The 15,062-nt window shown below is 42.2% G+C and overlaps 2 protein-coding genes across 8 annotated transcripts in view; one reads left to right on the top strand and one right to left on the bottom strand.

Moving 5' to 3' along the window:
* Positions 1-641: 641 nt before the first annotated feature.
* Positions 642-6,317, top strand: LOC125762517 (uncharacterized). The gene is made up of 3 exons (XM_049424688.1): positions 642-1,376; positions 1,458-3,743; positions 3,894-6,317. The coding sequence occupies exons 1-3, from the start codon at positions 1,248-1,250 to the stop codon at positions 5,493-5,495; spliced, it is 4,017 nt and encodes a 1,338-aa protein (XP_049280645.1). The 5' UTR covers positions 642-1,247; the 3' UTR covers positions 5,496-6,317.
* Positions 6,318-6,566: 249 nt separating this feature from the next.
* LOC125762959 (protein gurken-like) overlaps positions 6,567-15,062 on the bottom strand; it is a 153,456-nt gene continuing 144,960 nt past the window's right edge. For all 7 annotated transcript variants that reach the window (XM_049425660.1, XM_049425668.1, XM_049425625.1 and 4 more), the window contains 2 exons: positions 14,389-14,601; positions 6,567-12,248 (listed from right to left, as the gene is read on the bottom strand). In XM_049425660.1, the coding sequence (XP_049281617.1) occupies positions 11,608-12,248; positions 14,389-14,494 (747 nt within the window). In that variant the 5' untranslated portion in view covers positions 14,495-14,601 and the 3' untranslated portion in view covers positions 6,567-11,607. The remainder of the gene's footprint in view (positions 12,249-14,388; positions 14,602-15,062) is intronic.

Below are 15,062 nucleotides of genomic sequence, written 5' to 3'. Positions count from 1 at the left end.
TGGTCCTTGCTACGGGGAGGACAATCCGGAAGGAATTTGATCCCCGATCCTGTCGTGGTTTATTACATACACGACCGGGCTTCCCCGGCCAGAGCAAGAATGCAATATAGAAAATAAATTTGGAACATATTCAAGCAGTATCTTTTGAAATTGTCTAACCATCTCCATCGTTCAGCTTTCAATTAGCGCTGTTTAGACTAAAGATTAAGCAAGAACATCCTTCTACGCACGTGCGAACAAGAATGCTTTCTCAGGCAACACAAACATGCCTACAGCCTATTAGCCTACATGTAATCTTCCAACCATAGTGTTTCTCTCATTTTTATAAAATCTATCCAGATGCAAGAGCTTTATCAAATGTTGAAACAAGCATACTGGAATTCAGCTAATCTCCAATATTGTGGAGACGCACAATTCTGTCACTAATGCGATTTTTCACACTGGTCTTTTCATCGTAATTCTTCCTTTTCTGTATGTACTGAGTATCAAGAAACCACGAGTCAGCTGAGCGGTGCAGATATCCTTCCGGTTGCCTTAGCCAGAGGTCTCCAAACTAAGGCCCTCAAGAGAGATCCCAAGATCGGCCCTCAGCTGTGGCTATTCCACTCAAAGCGGCCCGCCTTCTAAAAAGTTTGGAGACCCCTGGTCGAAGCTGGAAGGATACAATGGTTGGGACATGTGATGAGGATGTCGGACTCATACCAGGAAGATGCTCGTCAGAGACCCGTTCGACACGAGACGTTGTCCGAGAACAGCGAGCTCGTTGGTTGGATCAGGTGGAGTCGAACCTATCGGAGATCGGATGCAGCCATGGATGAAGGACTGCAGCCTTAGACCAAGTTTCCTGGAAACGGATTGGAGACCTGGCCTTGTCCTCGCGACATGCTCAACCCTCAACAGAATAAGAAGAAAAAGAAGAGTCAGAAGAAGAAAAAGAAGAAGAAGAGCATCGCGAAACGTGTAGAAACACCTTAATAAGCACAAAATTCTGAGTACTGAACTAGACCGTTAATACAGAGTTTATTGTGGACCGTATCCATCCACTCGTATAACCCGTGCCGTGCCCGGATGAGCCGGGTTCTTCGTCATAACCTGTTATCAACGAGCAAACATGCGGGAAAGAATATTTCAATTAATCTTCGGCATTAAATAAGATTTAGTATAAGTGCGTCCGGAACAATTGTATCGTCAATAGAGGGTAGGAGTAACAACACAAAATTTGCGCGAACGTGATTGCTGGGTTGAAGATGGATAACACCAACGCACAACAATTAACTGACGCCGAACAAGCTGTGCAGTATTATGAGCATTGCCATCGCTGGAAGCTGCAGCTAGATGAAGCGAATGATTTCTCCGACGTAGCAACCGTCTGTCAGGTAAGGACGCCTGTTCATCACTGATTTTGTGTGGGTGTTGGTGTGTTAAGGATTCGTCTAAACAAATGTTTACACCCGCAGGATATCTGCAACTATGCCGGTCGAAATGCTGCCGGGGAGTTGGAACGCAAACTAGCAGGCATGCAATTCATGCTTGATGCGGACACACAATCGCCGGAACCACTTAGCAGCGTGGGACCAAATTTACCGAGCAGTATATTAACCTGGACGTTGTTGGTTAATCTGAACGATGCGAACAAGACGCACAGTCAACGCAAAATCATTTCCAAATCCTATTACAATCTATGCCACAGAAATGTGCTAGACGGTGCGCCACTGGATACGGTGTACGGTGTGCAAGATTTAGCGAAATGCGATGAGAATAGTGTCGCCATATACGGGATGCTGAATTCACGCTTCCTCAACCTGATGCAAAATGTACCCGCTCTATCAACGCTTCCGGCACGTAATTTGGAACTATTTCTATCACCCAAAGCCGGTTACAGCCGATGGTTTAATACGGTGACGGAAAATGTAGTGACCATCGAACGGTTAGGTTTGTTTCGCGATGTTCACACCAGCGAGAGAAGCAAACAGATGTGGCACGTTGTACTGATGAACCTGGAATCGCCGTATCATGGGGCTCGTGAAAACATGCTTGCACTGCTGAAATATCTAATACGCGATGAAAGTTTGATGCGCAGCACCGTACTGCCGACGATGCGTCAATGGTCTTGGTTGAATCGTAATAAATATCATCTGCTCGTAATACTGTTGGGTCAGTACACGTTACCAGCGTTGCTAACACCGCTAGGACTCGATATGGCGCTGCTAGGCAATGCTCTAAGGCTGTCACTAAAATATAAACACCTGTATACCGGTGGGCAAGCACTAATCCGGCTGCTGCACAAGGAGCAGCGATTATCCAGCTTTGTTTACGAACTTGTTGGTACAGTCATAGTAGAGGAAGAAATCGATCTGGTACAGGTAATGGCAAAGTATTGGTTTAGTTGCCTAACACCGAAGGACTATCGTACCATTTACCGTGACCATCTTAGCTTGGATGCACTGATTACAAACTACTTCGCGCCTATTATGGTCGAGTATCCACTACCGGCGTACTGCGTGAGCAACAAGTACGAAAAACTGTTCCTTCTAGCCTATCTGTTTCGACGCGAGTTGCAAAAGCACACCTATTTACGACCGTTTTTGCTGTACCTTTGTGAACTAGCCGAAACACAGAAACCACTGCCACCGGCCACGCTTGGAATGCTGATAGAATCTCTCGGTTATTACATTATTGCTTGTGGTGCGACGGATAAGCTTAATACGCACCGGCTTACGACACACCTAACGCAGTACGTACTGGAAGTGATGGAAACACCCGGTCATCTTGCGGTGTGCAATACGATAGTGACGGTATGCCAGAAGTTGCTGAAACATATCGTACACACGCAGCAGCGTCCGCCCCCCGGGAAGGAGTTTGATCGGGACGCACAAGCGTTGGTGGCAAAGTTCATGTCGTACGACATGTACGACCGTTACCTCTTCCCAGCCGGTACGAAGCGTTACAACTATCAACCAACCGTTACCGCGTTACGGTTGTTTGCTGCATTTGTGGAGCAGGTGTTAGAATTTCCCCCCACGAGTCAGTATGTGCTGCAGATGCGTCCAACCAGCAGCATTGAATGGATCGTAAAACTATTGCCCGAATCGTTACCGCTGGATGAACTCGGTTCGTCCTTTCGCTCTATGGTGTACGGGCTGCAGCATCTACTGCGCAGCGACTACGACGACGTGCGATTGTTTGCGCTCAAGATGCTGTACAACCGTTCCGTCGCGTATCATTTCGATCCGAAGCTGCAGGATCAACTGGCGATCGTGTTTTCCCGCGACGAACCCGATACGTTACGGCAAACGGTTCACCAGCTGCTGGATGATACGCTCAAAAATATCATGGAGGCGCTGCAACACCACCAGCATGATTTCTACGCCGCCGTACTGATGGAGGAGGACCATCCGAACAGTCAGCTCCACCGATTGGTTGATCGCTGTACGGAACTTTGTTTCGGGTTTTCGCCGGGTGAAGCAGTACTGAGCAGTACGGAGCTGTTTCGCGTAAACGAGCACGTGCTGGAGGTGTGGAACTTTACGAAGATTGCACTAACCTGTGCGAAGAATATCGGGAAGAAAGAATATCGGGAACTAGGCGATGGTACAAGTTTCAAGGTGATGGATCACTGTTTGCAGCTGTTGCTCGAACAATCCGATGAGTGGCGCATTAACAATGCCTCCAGCAGTACAGATGCCGTAAAGATTGCCCTTGCGAAGCGAAGGATGCAGGGCGCACTGTGGAAAACAATTCGCGTAAGTAGTTTCCCTTCACTGTCCTGAATGTTGGTGGCGATTTTGTTGGATGTACCGAAAAAAAGAGGAAGAAACAAACAAAAGACATCTAATTAATTACAGCGTTACAGCGTTACAGTTTATGCGTTACATTTTTTACCTTCATTGTAGGCGATGTCCATCTTTATGGAAAACGCTGCCTTGTGGATACTGCAGCACAACAGAGAGGTGGAAAATCTCCCAGCGTTTACTATGTTTCGGAACCTTCTGCATACGTTGAACACATTCATGACGGTCTGCTGCCATCGGGGTGCGATTGAAGCGGCCGGAAACTGCCTTAGCCGTATCGTGCGCCAAGTTATGCAATTGAAGCAAAACATACTAACGTGCGTTACTAACCACCCCGGACAGGATGGGGAACGGTTCCGGGCGCTGGAACGGTACATGACGGTGGTAAAGGAGGTGTGCCAGATGTGGCTTCCACGGCCCCGCATGCATCTGGAAGATTTTCGCCGCCATCGGGGCTACATTTGGATGGTGCACAGTTATATGCGTCACGACACGGCCGATATTGTAGGTGATTCGATGCTGCGCATGTATCTGGAGGACTATACGCAGCTTGCCAAGTGTACGCTGGATCATGAGCGTGAAGGGATGGCTTCAGTGACGGTACCCTTCGGGACGGTTTTGTGGCTGCATCAGCTAAATCTGCTCGCCCGTGAAACGTCACTGAACGAGTCTATGCTGCCACATATAGATGAGCTGATGATCGTTGCACTAGCACACATCCGTTCCCCACAATGGCCGACGCGTAACGCTGCGTTACAGCTGTATGCGTCCTGTACGACGAAGCTAACCGGTCAACGGCAGCAGTACAGAGATTGTGACTCCGATTGGGCACCGGTCTATACCTCGTTCGAGGAGGTTGCATACAAGGCGAACCGTACGATGCGGTTTATGTTGTGGAAGCTAAAAGCGTTACTACCGCCAGCAGAAAGCCCACATATGGAGGAAGACCAGCGTAATCCTGTCACACCGTTCTTGCTATTGGTGCTGGAATTTCTCTCCAAGCTAGAGTACCGTGCGTACGATCGGCATCGGACCGATCTAGCCACACCGGACGAACCACCCTGCACTATGGTGCAAGAGTATCGCGCAATCCTGTGGACACTGTTGCGACACAAGCACGATCAGGTGCGCAAACTAGCCGCCCGTTGTTTCGCCCAGCTGCACGATTTCCACACGGAAATACCGAACCTGCTCGAGCATCTGATATACGTGCTGTTTACCTCGAAGGATACAAACTTCCGGCATGGTTTGTGTCAGACGATAACGGCCTGCGTACAGAAGTACGTTACGCTCGGGCGTTACGTGGAAGTAACCAATGGCTGTGATACTGGCGCGGAACAATCAAAGGATGCCATTTTGCGACGCGTTCGGGGCATGGTGACAAAGCACTATATGCTCGACCGGACGGACAATTTAGTCGCCCCGTTTCGCTATCGGTGCGAACTCCACAAGCTGCTGCAATATATTGGCTTCCAGCGTGACAGTCCGGTTGTGCTGGAGCTGATAATCAATCGGCTCGCACCGAACACGCACGGACTGGATGTGTTTGCGATGCAGCTGAATCAGGTGTACAACAGTGGGTTGTGCACGGTACCGGAAACGGGCGTGCCCTTGCATGGGGCAGCATCTCTCCACCAACAACATTCCGCACCGTACGAACTATATTTGGAATTGGATCAAGAACTAGACCAGGAGGAAATGTAAATTGTTAAGCTCGACAACGTGGAGGGATGTGCGAGAGATTTCCATCCGTTTTTTTTTGTCTGAGAATGGTTGACGGAATTGTTTGTCAAAAACCCCATTAGCCCCCTTTTCAAATCCTTGATTAAAAATTAAGCGAAGTTGAGAAGATAAAAAAATAGGGGTTCCAGCGTATGGAAAAGGGGTGGTAGCTTAAAGAAAACAATGTGAGAGTTTTTTTCCCAGTTTGAGTATTGTTTTAAAACGACCGCTTTTGAAGCGATTTTGATATTTGAAATTATATGAATTTTAATGCAATATTTTCGGAATGTAAATCATCTAACTATCTAAATGGGGCATAATGGTGACTAAGGGGGTTTAAAAAAACACGCACACAACAGTATGAATTGACAAGTTTTGTTTTTTTTTTGTTTTGTTTTTGCATAACTAAATATTAAGAGTGACTTTAAATTCTGGCATTTGCTTTAAGTTTAGTGACCGTTTATCAGGAGGAAGAAAAGAAAACAGAAAATATACCCGTAATACACGTGTACTTTTGTTTTCCTTTCGCTTCAAGCGCAAACACGTGCTTCGCTAATTCGAAACGCGTGTGCAAATTACAAACACAAAACGGTTGTAAATTCAATTTGGGCTTTGGAACATTCAAACCGGAACGGATTTGTTTATGAAAAAAAAAATGGCGCTTAGAAACGTCGTTTGTTTCTGTTTTGTTATCCGTATAAAGTATTCGAATTATTTTCAAAAAAAAAAAAAAAATGGTGATATTAAACGGGGCTGGACGACAATGTTAGAGACGATGGCGCGGAGGCGTAATTACCACTTACACACAGACACATACTCGCCCAACGCAAAAAAACACATAAATAGATCATATAGTTTAAAGGTGCAAATATGATGTAGAACTGTACACAACTGACAACGGAATAATGCAATTGTACATAGAAATAGCCAATAAAGTTTTGGAATTTCATTTGCAGAAAAAAAATTGGTTAGTGTTTAGATCTACTTTTAAAAAAAGAATCATAAAAGAAACAACACAAGAACAAAAAAGGAACTAAATTCAATACATTAGAGTTCGATTTTTTCTTTATCTTATTAATTTATTTATCTATTTTTTTTACGATTCAATACTTTCCCTAATATCTTGATTGTAAGTTGGGATTTTTTTGTTTTTGTTTTTGATTCCTGTTTGTAAAAACGAACCGATCGCGCTCCTTAGGTGGTAAAATAAATTGTACACCTTTTTTTTAATAAAAAAAAAACAAAACAACCGTGTACATCTTTATATATATCAGTCTTCCACTCCAGGCACCGATGGTTTGCACATTTCTTGCAGGTTCATGCTACTGTATATTGCTGTTTGTTAGCACACCGATCGATGTATAACATTATTTTCACCCTATACCCTCCTACTTCACAACGATAAAGGCAAAATGGGAAACCGTTCAGCTGAGATCGGAACGTGCGGTTGTTTGTTTACTAATATTTTCCCTATCTAAATAGCGAAACAATATAACTGTTTTTTTCTGTTTGTTTGTTCCCGTTGCCCGTGAAAAGTGTGTTGCAATTGCGAGTGATGTTTGGATGTAGTTTTCCCTTTACTGGTGCAAATGTGCAAACACCATAACAAACAAAGGGGGGTTGAAAAATAGAAACCAAAACAAAACAAGCTAAACGTGGGTTTTCAATTTTTTCGGTTTTCCATTCCTTATCGAAATACAAGTCGGGGTGGGGGGTGTTTTTTATAGTACAAAACAAAACCGCATTAAACCTGCTGCACGTGTTGTGTCATCGGTGTCGGAAACGGGGTTTTTTTTTCAGCGTGCAAAGAGATGAACGGCGCGTGTGTTTTAGCAGTGTGTGTGTGTGTGTACGAATGTGTATATGTGTATGAATGTGGAAAGAGTGTATACATATATTAGCAGTATTTAAGATTAGCTTAAATTTGATAGGAACCAAATGTTGACAATGTGTATGTGTATGTGTGTGTGTGTGTGTGTGTGTGTAAATCTGTCACCTGTAAACGCGTTTTTGTGTGTATGTGTGTAACTGACGATGCTTGGCTTGATAAATTATATAGTTAAATATATATTTCATAAAATTTTGATCATCTTTTGCGTTGGGAAAGTTGATCAAACAAAGGCACGCGCGTACGAACCGGTTGGCTTTAGTTGGGTCGTAGTAATAAATAGTATTCCCTTGCATCACGTGTGTTAAGCATTCCGCTTTTCGCGCGTATGTGTGTTTTTTCTTCTTCTCACCCATGAACCCGGGTTCGTCGCTTATCCCAACGTGCGTGTCATTTGTTTTTCCTTTGATACGACGCTCCTGTTCCTTTCTTGTGTTTTTTCTTTGTTTTCCATCCTACTTTTAAATGCTCTTGCGCATTTGTAATCCTATAAATATGTGTCTTTCATTATTCCCTAGCCCCCCCTCTCCCTCCCCTTTCCCTTTTCCCTCTCTTTCCCGTCCCATTTCAGTGCATTTTGCTCTACATGTAAACGTGTTTTAACATTACTATCATTGTGACATGTTGCAGCAGTTATATTTATTCGCTTTTCAAGACCATCGCGCAGCAGTTTTTTTTATTCAAGAGAGGAGATTTATATCGTCTGAATAGATCGTTTTCTTTTCGTTTGTTTTTCCTGCTTTATTTGCTTTGTTAGAAAATTCTGTTCGTTATCGGAAGCATTCCCTTCTCTGTTTCTCTCTATCTCTCTCTCTTTCTCCGGCTTCACAAATTGTATACGGTTGAGAGTAAAAGAAGATAAAAAAAAGGCAACACATTTTTCATCACACGGTAAAAAACGTAATTTGTAAGAGAGAATTTACGTTTCAATTTCATCTAGTGTAGTAAACGTTTAGTAAACATTTCCACCTCCTTCCCTTAGTGCGCAAACATGCGTCATGGTTAAAGTAATTCGTTACAGGACAGATTAATAATGCCAGTATATAATATATAACTATCCCTTCTCGGTTTTTCTCGTCACATACTTTCGCTTTATTTCTAAACGTTTTTCTCTCTCTCTTTCTCTCTCTTGTAAGTGCGCAGTGGAGGTATAAAAGTATACAAAACAACAACAAATAAAGAATTATCCAAAAAGAATATGGAATTATCGCATTATGGCATTTGATATACCTAAAAAGGCCGCTTCGCTCTATTATGTGCTGCATTCGGTAGCCGGAAAATGCGTCTTATATTGAATTTTCTTTTTAGCTATTTTTTTTTGCTCTCTCTAATGTTTCATTTCATCGTTCTCTCTTTTTTCTCTCTGCCAAAAGAATGATTGTTTTTTTTTAAATGAATTAGATACAAAAAAAAATCCACTCCAGTCTTTATGCCATTGAAGTCGTTTGGTGCGGTTGTCTTATAAAATATGTTTTTTTTTGCTTATTAGTGTTATCCTTTTTATCGATTTATGCTGAGTGCGTGTTATAATTCAATTGTATACGTTTTAGAATCATTTCGTTTTGTATATTGTGTTGTGAATAATACTGATGCTTGGAACATACACACCCTTCCTCCCCCCCCTCTTCTCGTGATGCAACTTCTGGTCGATTTCTACACTGCATACCACTTTCTACACACTCTCTAGAAACTTCATGGGAATCTGTTGTTATGAGTTTTGGATGAAACAATTAAAATGAAAAAAAAAAAAAAATAAATTTGGTGCTACTTTGCTTTTTTAAAGGCAACTTGTTCCCACATTTTTCCTTAATACTGGACCCATTAAGTTAAGTTTAAGGTCGTCTGCGTTTGAGTGTCTCCAGCGTTAACAAAAAAAATAGTTTATGTCCACCATCAAATCATGCATGTTTGGAATGGTTTTAGGAATCGAAAGGAAAACTGGACTGTAACAAAAAAAGAAAAAAAAAGATTCAAAATTTTAAAGTTCTTATGTTATGAAATGGATTTTTATAAAAAAAAAGTTCATTCGAAATCCTTTACGAAACGCGTCTATTTTATGTATGTTTTCAACGAAAACACAACACCGGTGGATGGGAATAGCCGGATGACGACCAAACGGCAGTTACCCTAGAGAGCACACTAGGCAAGTACTAAAACGTACTCTAAACATGGAAACAGAATACTCCGACTCCGGTTATAATCCCGGGTTGATGTGTTAAGTGCACTTTCACCCAAAAACTTTAAGCTCTCACTCACCCATTTTTGCCTCCTATACTTCCCCCTCGACACAGAAACCACAATATAACAGATGTAATAAGTATAGTCACTAAAAACTAAATCGTAATAATAGCAACCGTTTGCTAAGGACAAAAAAAGAAGAAGAGCTGGAACTATCCATCGCACACGAAGACATGAAATAGCACCTGGTTCCCTGTGTGTTTGTATGTTATAATAAATTTTAATAATATTATTTCCTCAAATTACAAGTCATTTCACGCTCTCGCTCGTTTTTGTCACTATGAAGGGTGTTGTTGGAAAAAAGAAAATATTGATTGATTAGACATAATTGTGTATGGTTTGCTCTCGCCTACGTTTGTATTGCTTTAATAGAGGCACTGTTATTAATCGTTCCGCAGGCACTCATTATGGTAGCTTTGCAGGTGTGTGTGTTGATGTTTTAGTGTTAGTAATTCACGATATCAAAGTTTTTATACTGGTTTTAGACATACTATAGAGCTAGAAAATTATTTTGGAGTGTCTAGAATGTCTAGAATGACAGTTATGTCATTGCATTTACAAAAATTATTCTTATTTTTATAACAAACATTTTTATAAAGTGCCCCTTTTTTGTTTTGTATGAAAATAAAATCCAAATTCTTATGCACATTAGTAGGAAATTCGAAAAAAAAAAATACAATCTGTTCAATCTGTCAGTATGAAGTTATTAATTTGAAAGTTGATTATGTGTACATCTAAAGCGAATGTACTAAACAAAGGTGAATCTGTCAAAACGTACGCACTAAACAAAAAATCACACACCAACACACAACCTGCATTTTTTGTTTGTTTCGTTTTCCGTATGCAAAAGGTTTAGTCGTCAGTCAATTTGTTTAGAATCAGGTTGTATTTTCGAGTCGAAACGAGTACAATTTTGCACACGTTTTTTTCCATCGTACAACGAAGCATATATTTTTGCTTCGTTACAATATTTCTTCCCTTCGTCGCTCTTTATCTCTCTCTCTTGTTCACGCTGTGTGCAAATGTGTGTATGTGTGGTTCAGATTCGTCAACGATCTTTCAACATTCTTGATGAGAAATAGGGGCTGTCATTTGTCCTCTACACACATACACACATACAGACAGACAGAATCATCATCTACTATTACATCACTTTCGTATTTTACAATTCGCATTTCCTCGCCCCCTCCCAAAAAATGCATATGGGGACATGCGTGTTATTTACACTAAACTTAACATAAAAGTATTTATCTATATTAACGTTACACCTAAATCAGATCCTCTTTTTTTATGCGCTTCTGGTTATCGCTTCTGGTTCGTTCGTTTTGCTCTGCCTGCTAAGACTGGATCCACTTTGATCTTAACTTATTAACGTAATTTTGCTTCACGGTTTGTTTTTCTCCTCCCCCCACCTTTTTGTTTCACAGCTAACGCGTTTATGTATACGCTGTTGTTTTTTTTTCGGGGGGAGATAGAAAAGATCTACTTGTAAACTACCGGTGAGTGTATGACGAAGTTAAGTGACAACCCTTGCGTTTTTTGTGAACGCTTTGGACAACGTGCGTTTTTCACGTTCGCGCTCTCTTTGCTCTTCACATATATATATAGTTTTGTTTAAAATAGCAACTTAAATATTCGAATAATACAATCCGAAATGTTATGCTGTGTTTCGAACGTGCAGGGGAACACACCACCCAGCAAATAAACAAAAAAGCACGGAATAACGACCCGTTTTTGGGGGGGTTTTAACGGTGCGTGCACCCTGCACGATCTAGCTTAATCAGACACAGCACCGGAAGTACCGGGTCGAACGTCTGACATCTCATCCGATGTGAATGGTTCTATGTTTTTTTTTCTTGGGTAGGATGGGACATACCAATTACGAGGTTAGGCTTACACTATTGCCGCTTGTCGGAATGATCACGCTGCGACGTCACGCCCGACGCCAACGGGATCCTTGTTCGTCCGCTAGCGGCAATGGTTCAGCCAGTGCAGATAGTAGAACACAGCCAGCACTACCATCATGGCAAGAAATGCCCCGTAATACATGCTCGCCGTTTCGATGTGTATCTTCGGCTTGCGCATGCTTAGGTAGGTCCCATCCAGGTACTTTGACTCACATCGTTCACCCATGAAGCCGTCCGCACACTCGCACGTCGGCATGGTCGAGTTCGCGATCGTGAAGTTGTAACATTTGCCACCGTTCAGGCAGTAGTTTTCCTCGAACAGTTGCGAACATTTGCCCATGCGCATCAGCAGCTGATCCTTCTCGTTGCCGCGCCCGCTCGACGATTCGTCCCTGGTGCGACCGTCCGTTGGTACGTTCGATGCACCGTTCCGTTGCGTCGGCTGCTGTTCGTTTGCTTTGCTCCCTGCGCTACCGGTGCTGGTGCTGATACCACGGCCGAGCCCGCCAGTGCCCGGCCCACCACTGCCGGTCAGACGCGTGTCCATCCCCGTCGATACCGTATCGGGTGGATCCCGGTTCGACGTGGAGGTTGCATCCGGCCGGATCACCGTAAAGGTGGTGGTGGCGGACGTCATCACACCGCGAAAGTGTGACACTGGCCGAGGTCTTGATTTTGGCATCGATCTGCTAGAACAGCAGTCTACAAAAGGAAAGAAAGTGGAAATAGAAAATTAGTAATTGAAAAAAAGGATTTTACACACATACTTATGTCGATTCGATTCAAAACGTTATTAATATCATCCACCCCATTAATCAAGCTCACCTGCAATAGTTAGGAGTAGTGTTGTGCTTAATGAATCTTCTGAATAGAATCATTCATATGTATCTTCAGTGAAGAATCATTCAATTCATGAGTCGACTCCCAACAGATTCATGAATCCTCAAAGATTTATGAATCATCAAAGATTCATGATTCCTCAAAGATTCACGTATCTTCAAAGATTCAGGAATCCTTGAGGATTCATAAATCTTCGAGGACTCATGGATCTTCAAGGATTCCTGAATCTTCGAGGATTCATTAATATTTGAGGATTCATGAATCTTTGAGGATTCATAAATCTTCGAGGACTCATGGATCTTCAAGGACTCCTGAATCTTCGAGGATTCATTAATATTTGAGGATTCATTAATATTTGAGGATTCATGAATCTTTGAGGATTCATGAATCTTTGAAGATTCATGAATCTTTGAGGATTCATAAATCTTCGAGGACTCATGGATCTTCAAGGATTCCTGAATCTTTGAGGATTCATAAATCTTTGAGGATTCATAAATCTTCGAGGACTCATGGATCTTCAAGGATTCCTGAATCTTCGAGGATTCCTGAATCTTCGAAGATTCATTCAGATTTATGTATCTGAATCAGATTTACCCAACACTAGTTAGGAGCGAGCAAGAAACAAACGTCTGCAAATGCATAAGACGCACAACAGAAACCGCCCATACCAATACCCAGACAATAATCCCACCGTTTGCCGTTTCTCACGATTTCTTTCGCACCGTTTAGGCCAGCTTGTCGTTGAAAGTAACAAAAAAAAGATTGAAAACTCCCACCACAAAGAAGTCTTCCCCTTCTGTAGGTCCCCCCCCTTCCCCTTCTTTCGGGTTCCACTTTGTGTGTGTGACTAACAACTAACAGTGAAGGTGCAACAACAACGCAGCACCCCAAAAATGGTTGGTGACTAATTATGTTAATTGCAGTCTGCCAATTGGTTGGTCAACTACGAAATCTTCATGACTCGTGTTATTTTTTTCTTCATCTTGTTTGGATCGTTTCTTCTTCTTCTTCTTTTTTGGCGACTTCAGGCTGACAATTTCTTCCTTAACGCCGAAAATTATTCAACCGGAGCGCGACCAATCTTTCAGAAGAAATCTTAAAACAATTGCCCCACAGATGATGGTTTTGGGTATAATTAGTCTTTTACCCCCTTTTTTTGCTGGACACCCACCAAAGAAGAAGAAAAAAAACCCGAAACTACCAACGCTCACCCGCGACCGTTGACAAACAATTTGCTTGTGAACAAATCCATTGTTCAAAGATGAAAAGAGCAACGAGAAGAAAAAAAACACATATAAAAACCGAACCGGAATCCAGAAAAGCAACAGGCGCCAGAAAACCGCGTACCAATTTCTACCAATTAAAATCTTTGCCCTTCATCGCGCGGTGTAGCGAGCCAAACTATAAATGTTCGTATATAGATATTTATGTATATAATATTGGGTGGTTCGTACACGGGTTATACCCCCTTCACACCAATGACATTATGCTGCATTTCGTTTCGTGTTAAAAAAAAATAAATAAACCACCATTACACAGCCGACATTCGAACAAGCCATTTCCCCCATTTCTTTCGGCAACATAAATGCAGCTTCCTTATTTCTTCCCGCACTTTCTATCGTTAATTAATCTGCAAGATCAATGGCAACACGGAAATGGACGGGAATTTAAACAAAAATAAAAGAAAACGAAAAGAAAAAAGGCCAACTTGTGCTCCCGGGGGCGGGTGGTTGCGTGCAGCCGACCGTTACAAACGCCGCTCTCATTGAATGGCTGTTACCGAAATAAATAGTTTCACCTCCCGCCCAGGGGGGGAGTGGAAAAAAACTTCATCATTTTAACCGATCTTCTGATGTACTAGAGGCTTTACTTTTAATAAGCAAACATTCCTTAATTAGCAAACGCCAAAGCACATCCTTTGTCCCGCTTATTGCCTGTGTTCGCATGATTGTTTTGAAGGTGGTGATCCACTGATTGATTGGGCCGCCTCTATTCCCCTTACCTGTGTGAACCACAACTGATGACAGCATTATTAGTAGTATAGCACAAAATTTTACTGCACTTGATTTCATTGCTTCCAAGTGTGTTTGGTGCCGCGGATGTATCATGCACGGGGACCGTCCCTTTTCTCGTATGCTTTTGTTCTTTTTTTGTTTTCCTCTATCCGTCCAATTTCGGGTTGAGGAGCGGCTAGCTGGAGATTCAAACGCGATACCTAGAAGCAAGAATAAATGGGTTAGCAAAAATGTTGGAAGAATTAAAATCTGAAATCACTCCCAGACGGTTCCCGGATTAATATGTGATTTTCGTATGCAAATTTAAACCTAAGGTGATCACCCCCAACTTTTACTGTATTCTCTCAAGAACGAGTTTAAGGCGAGTTTAAGCTGTACAAAAAAGCAAAATTCAAAAATAACGACATCAATGTTTTTATTTCACGGATCAATGTGAAATAAAACTGCAACAATAATTTTTCAAATTTCACATACAAAAGAATTCTTTACGAAAAGCGAAGGGGTTTATGCCGTTAACTTCCCAAGAAAAATTACTCATTACGGAGTTCACAAAACAATAAAATGAAACCATAAAGTGTGACTTCAAACGTTGTTGCATCCAAAATGGCAAGCGAGCAAGGTTTAAGCGTTACATTTTTCGACGGCGAACATTAAATGGCGG

This window comes from Anopheles funestus, chromosome X (assembly GCF_943734845.2).
Source record: "Anopheles funestus chromosome X, idAnoFuneDA-416_04, whole genome shotgun sequence".
Classification (NCBI taxonomy): domain Eukaryota; kingdom Metazoa; phylum Arthropoda; class Insecta; order Diptera; family Culicidae; genus Anopheles; species Anopheles funestus.
The sequence above is the reverse complement of the archived record's forward strand: the minus strand, read 5'-3'. Positions and strand labels throughout refer to the sequence as shown.

What these genes read in the sequence shown, in the direction of transcription:
- LOC125762517 (XM_049424688.1), top strand. Translation starts at nt 1,248, where the DNA reads ATGGATAACACCAACGCACAACAATTAACTGACGCCGAACAAGCTGTG. An exon ending in ACGTAGCAACCGTCTGTCAG is followed by an intron (nt 1,377 to 1,457) that starts GTAAGGACGCCT and finishes TTACACCCGCAG; the next exon opens with GATATCTGCAACTATGCCGG. An exon ending in CACTGTGGAAAACAATTCGC is followed by an intron (nt 3,744 to 3,893) that starts GTAAGTAGTTTC and finishes CCTTCATTGTAG; the next exon opens with GCGATGTCCATCTTTATGGA.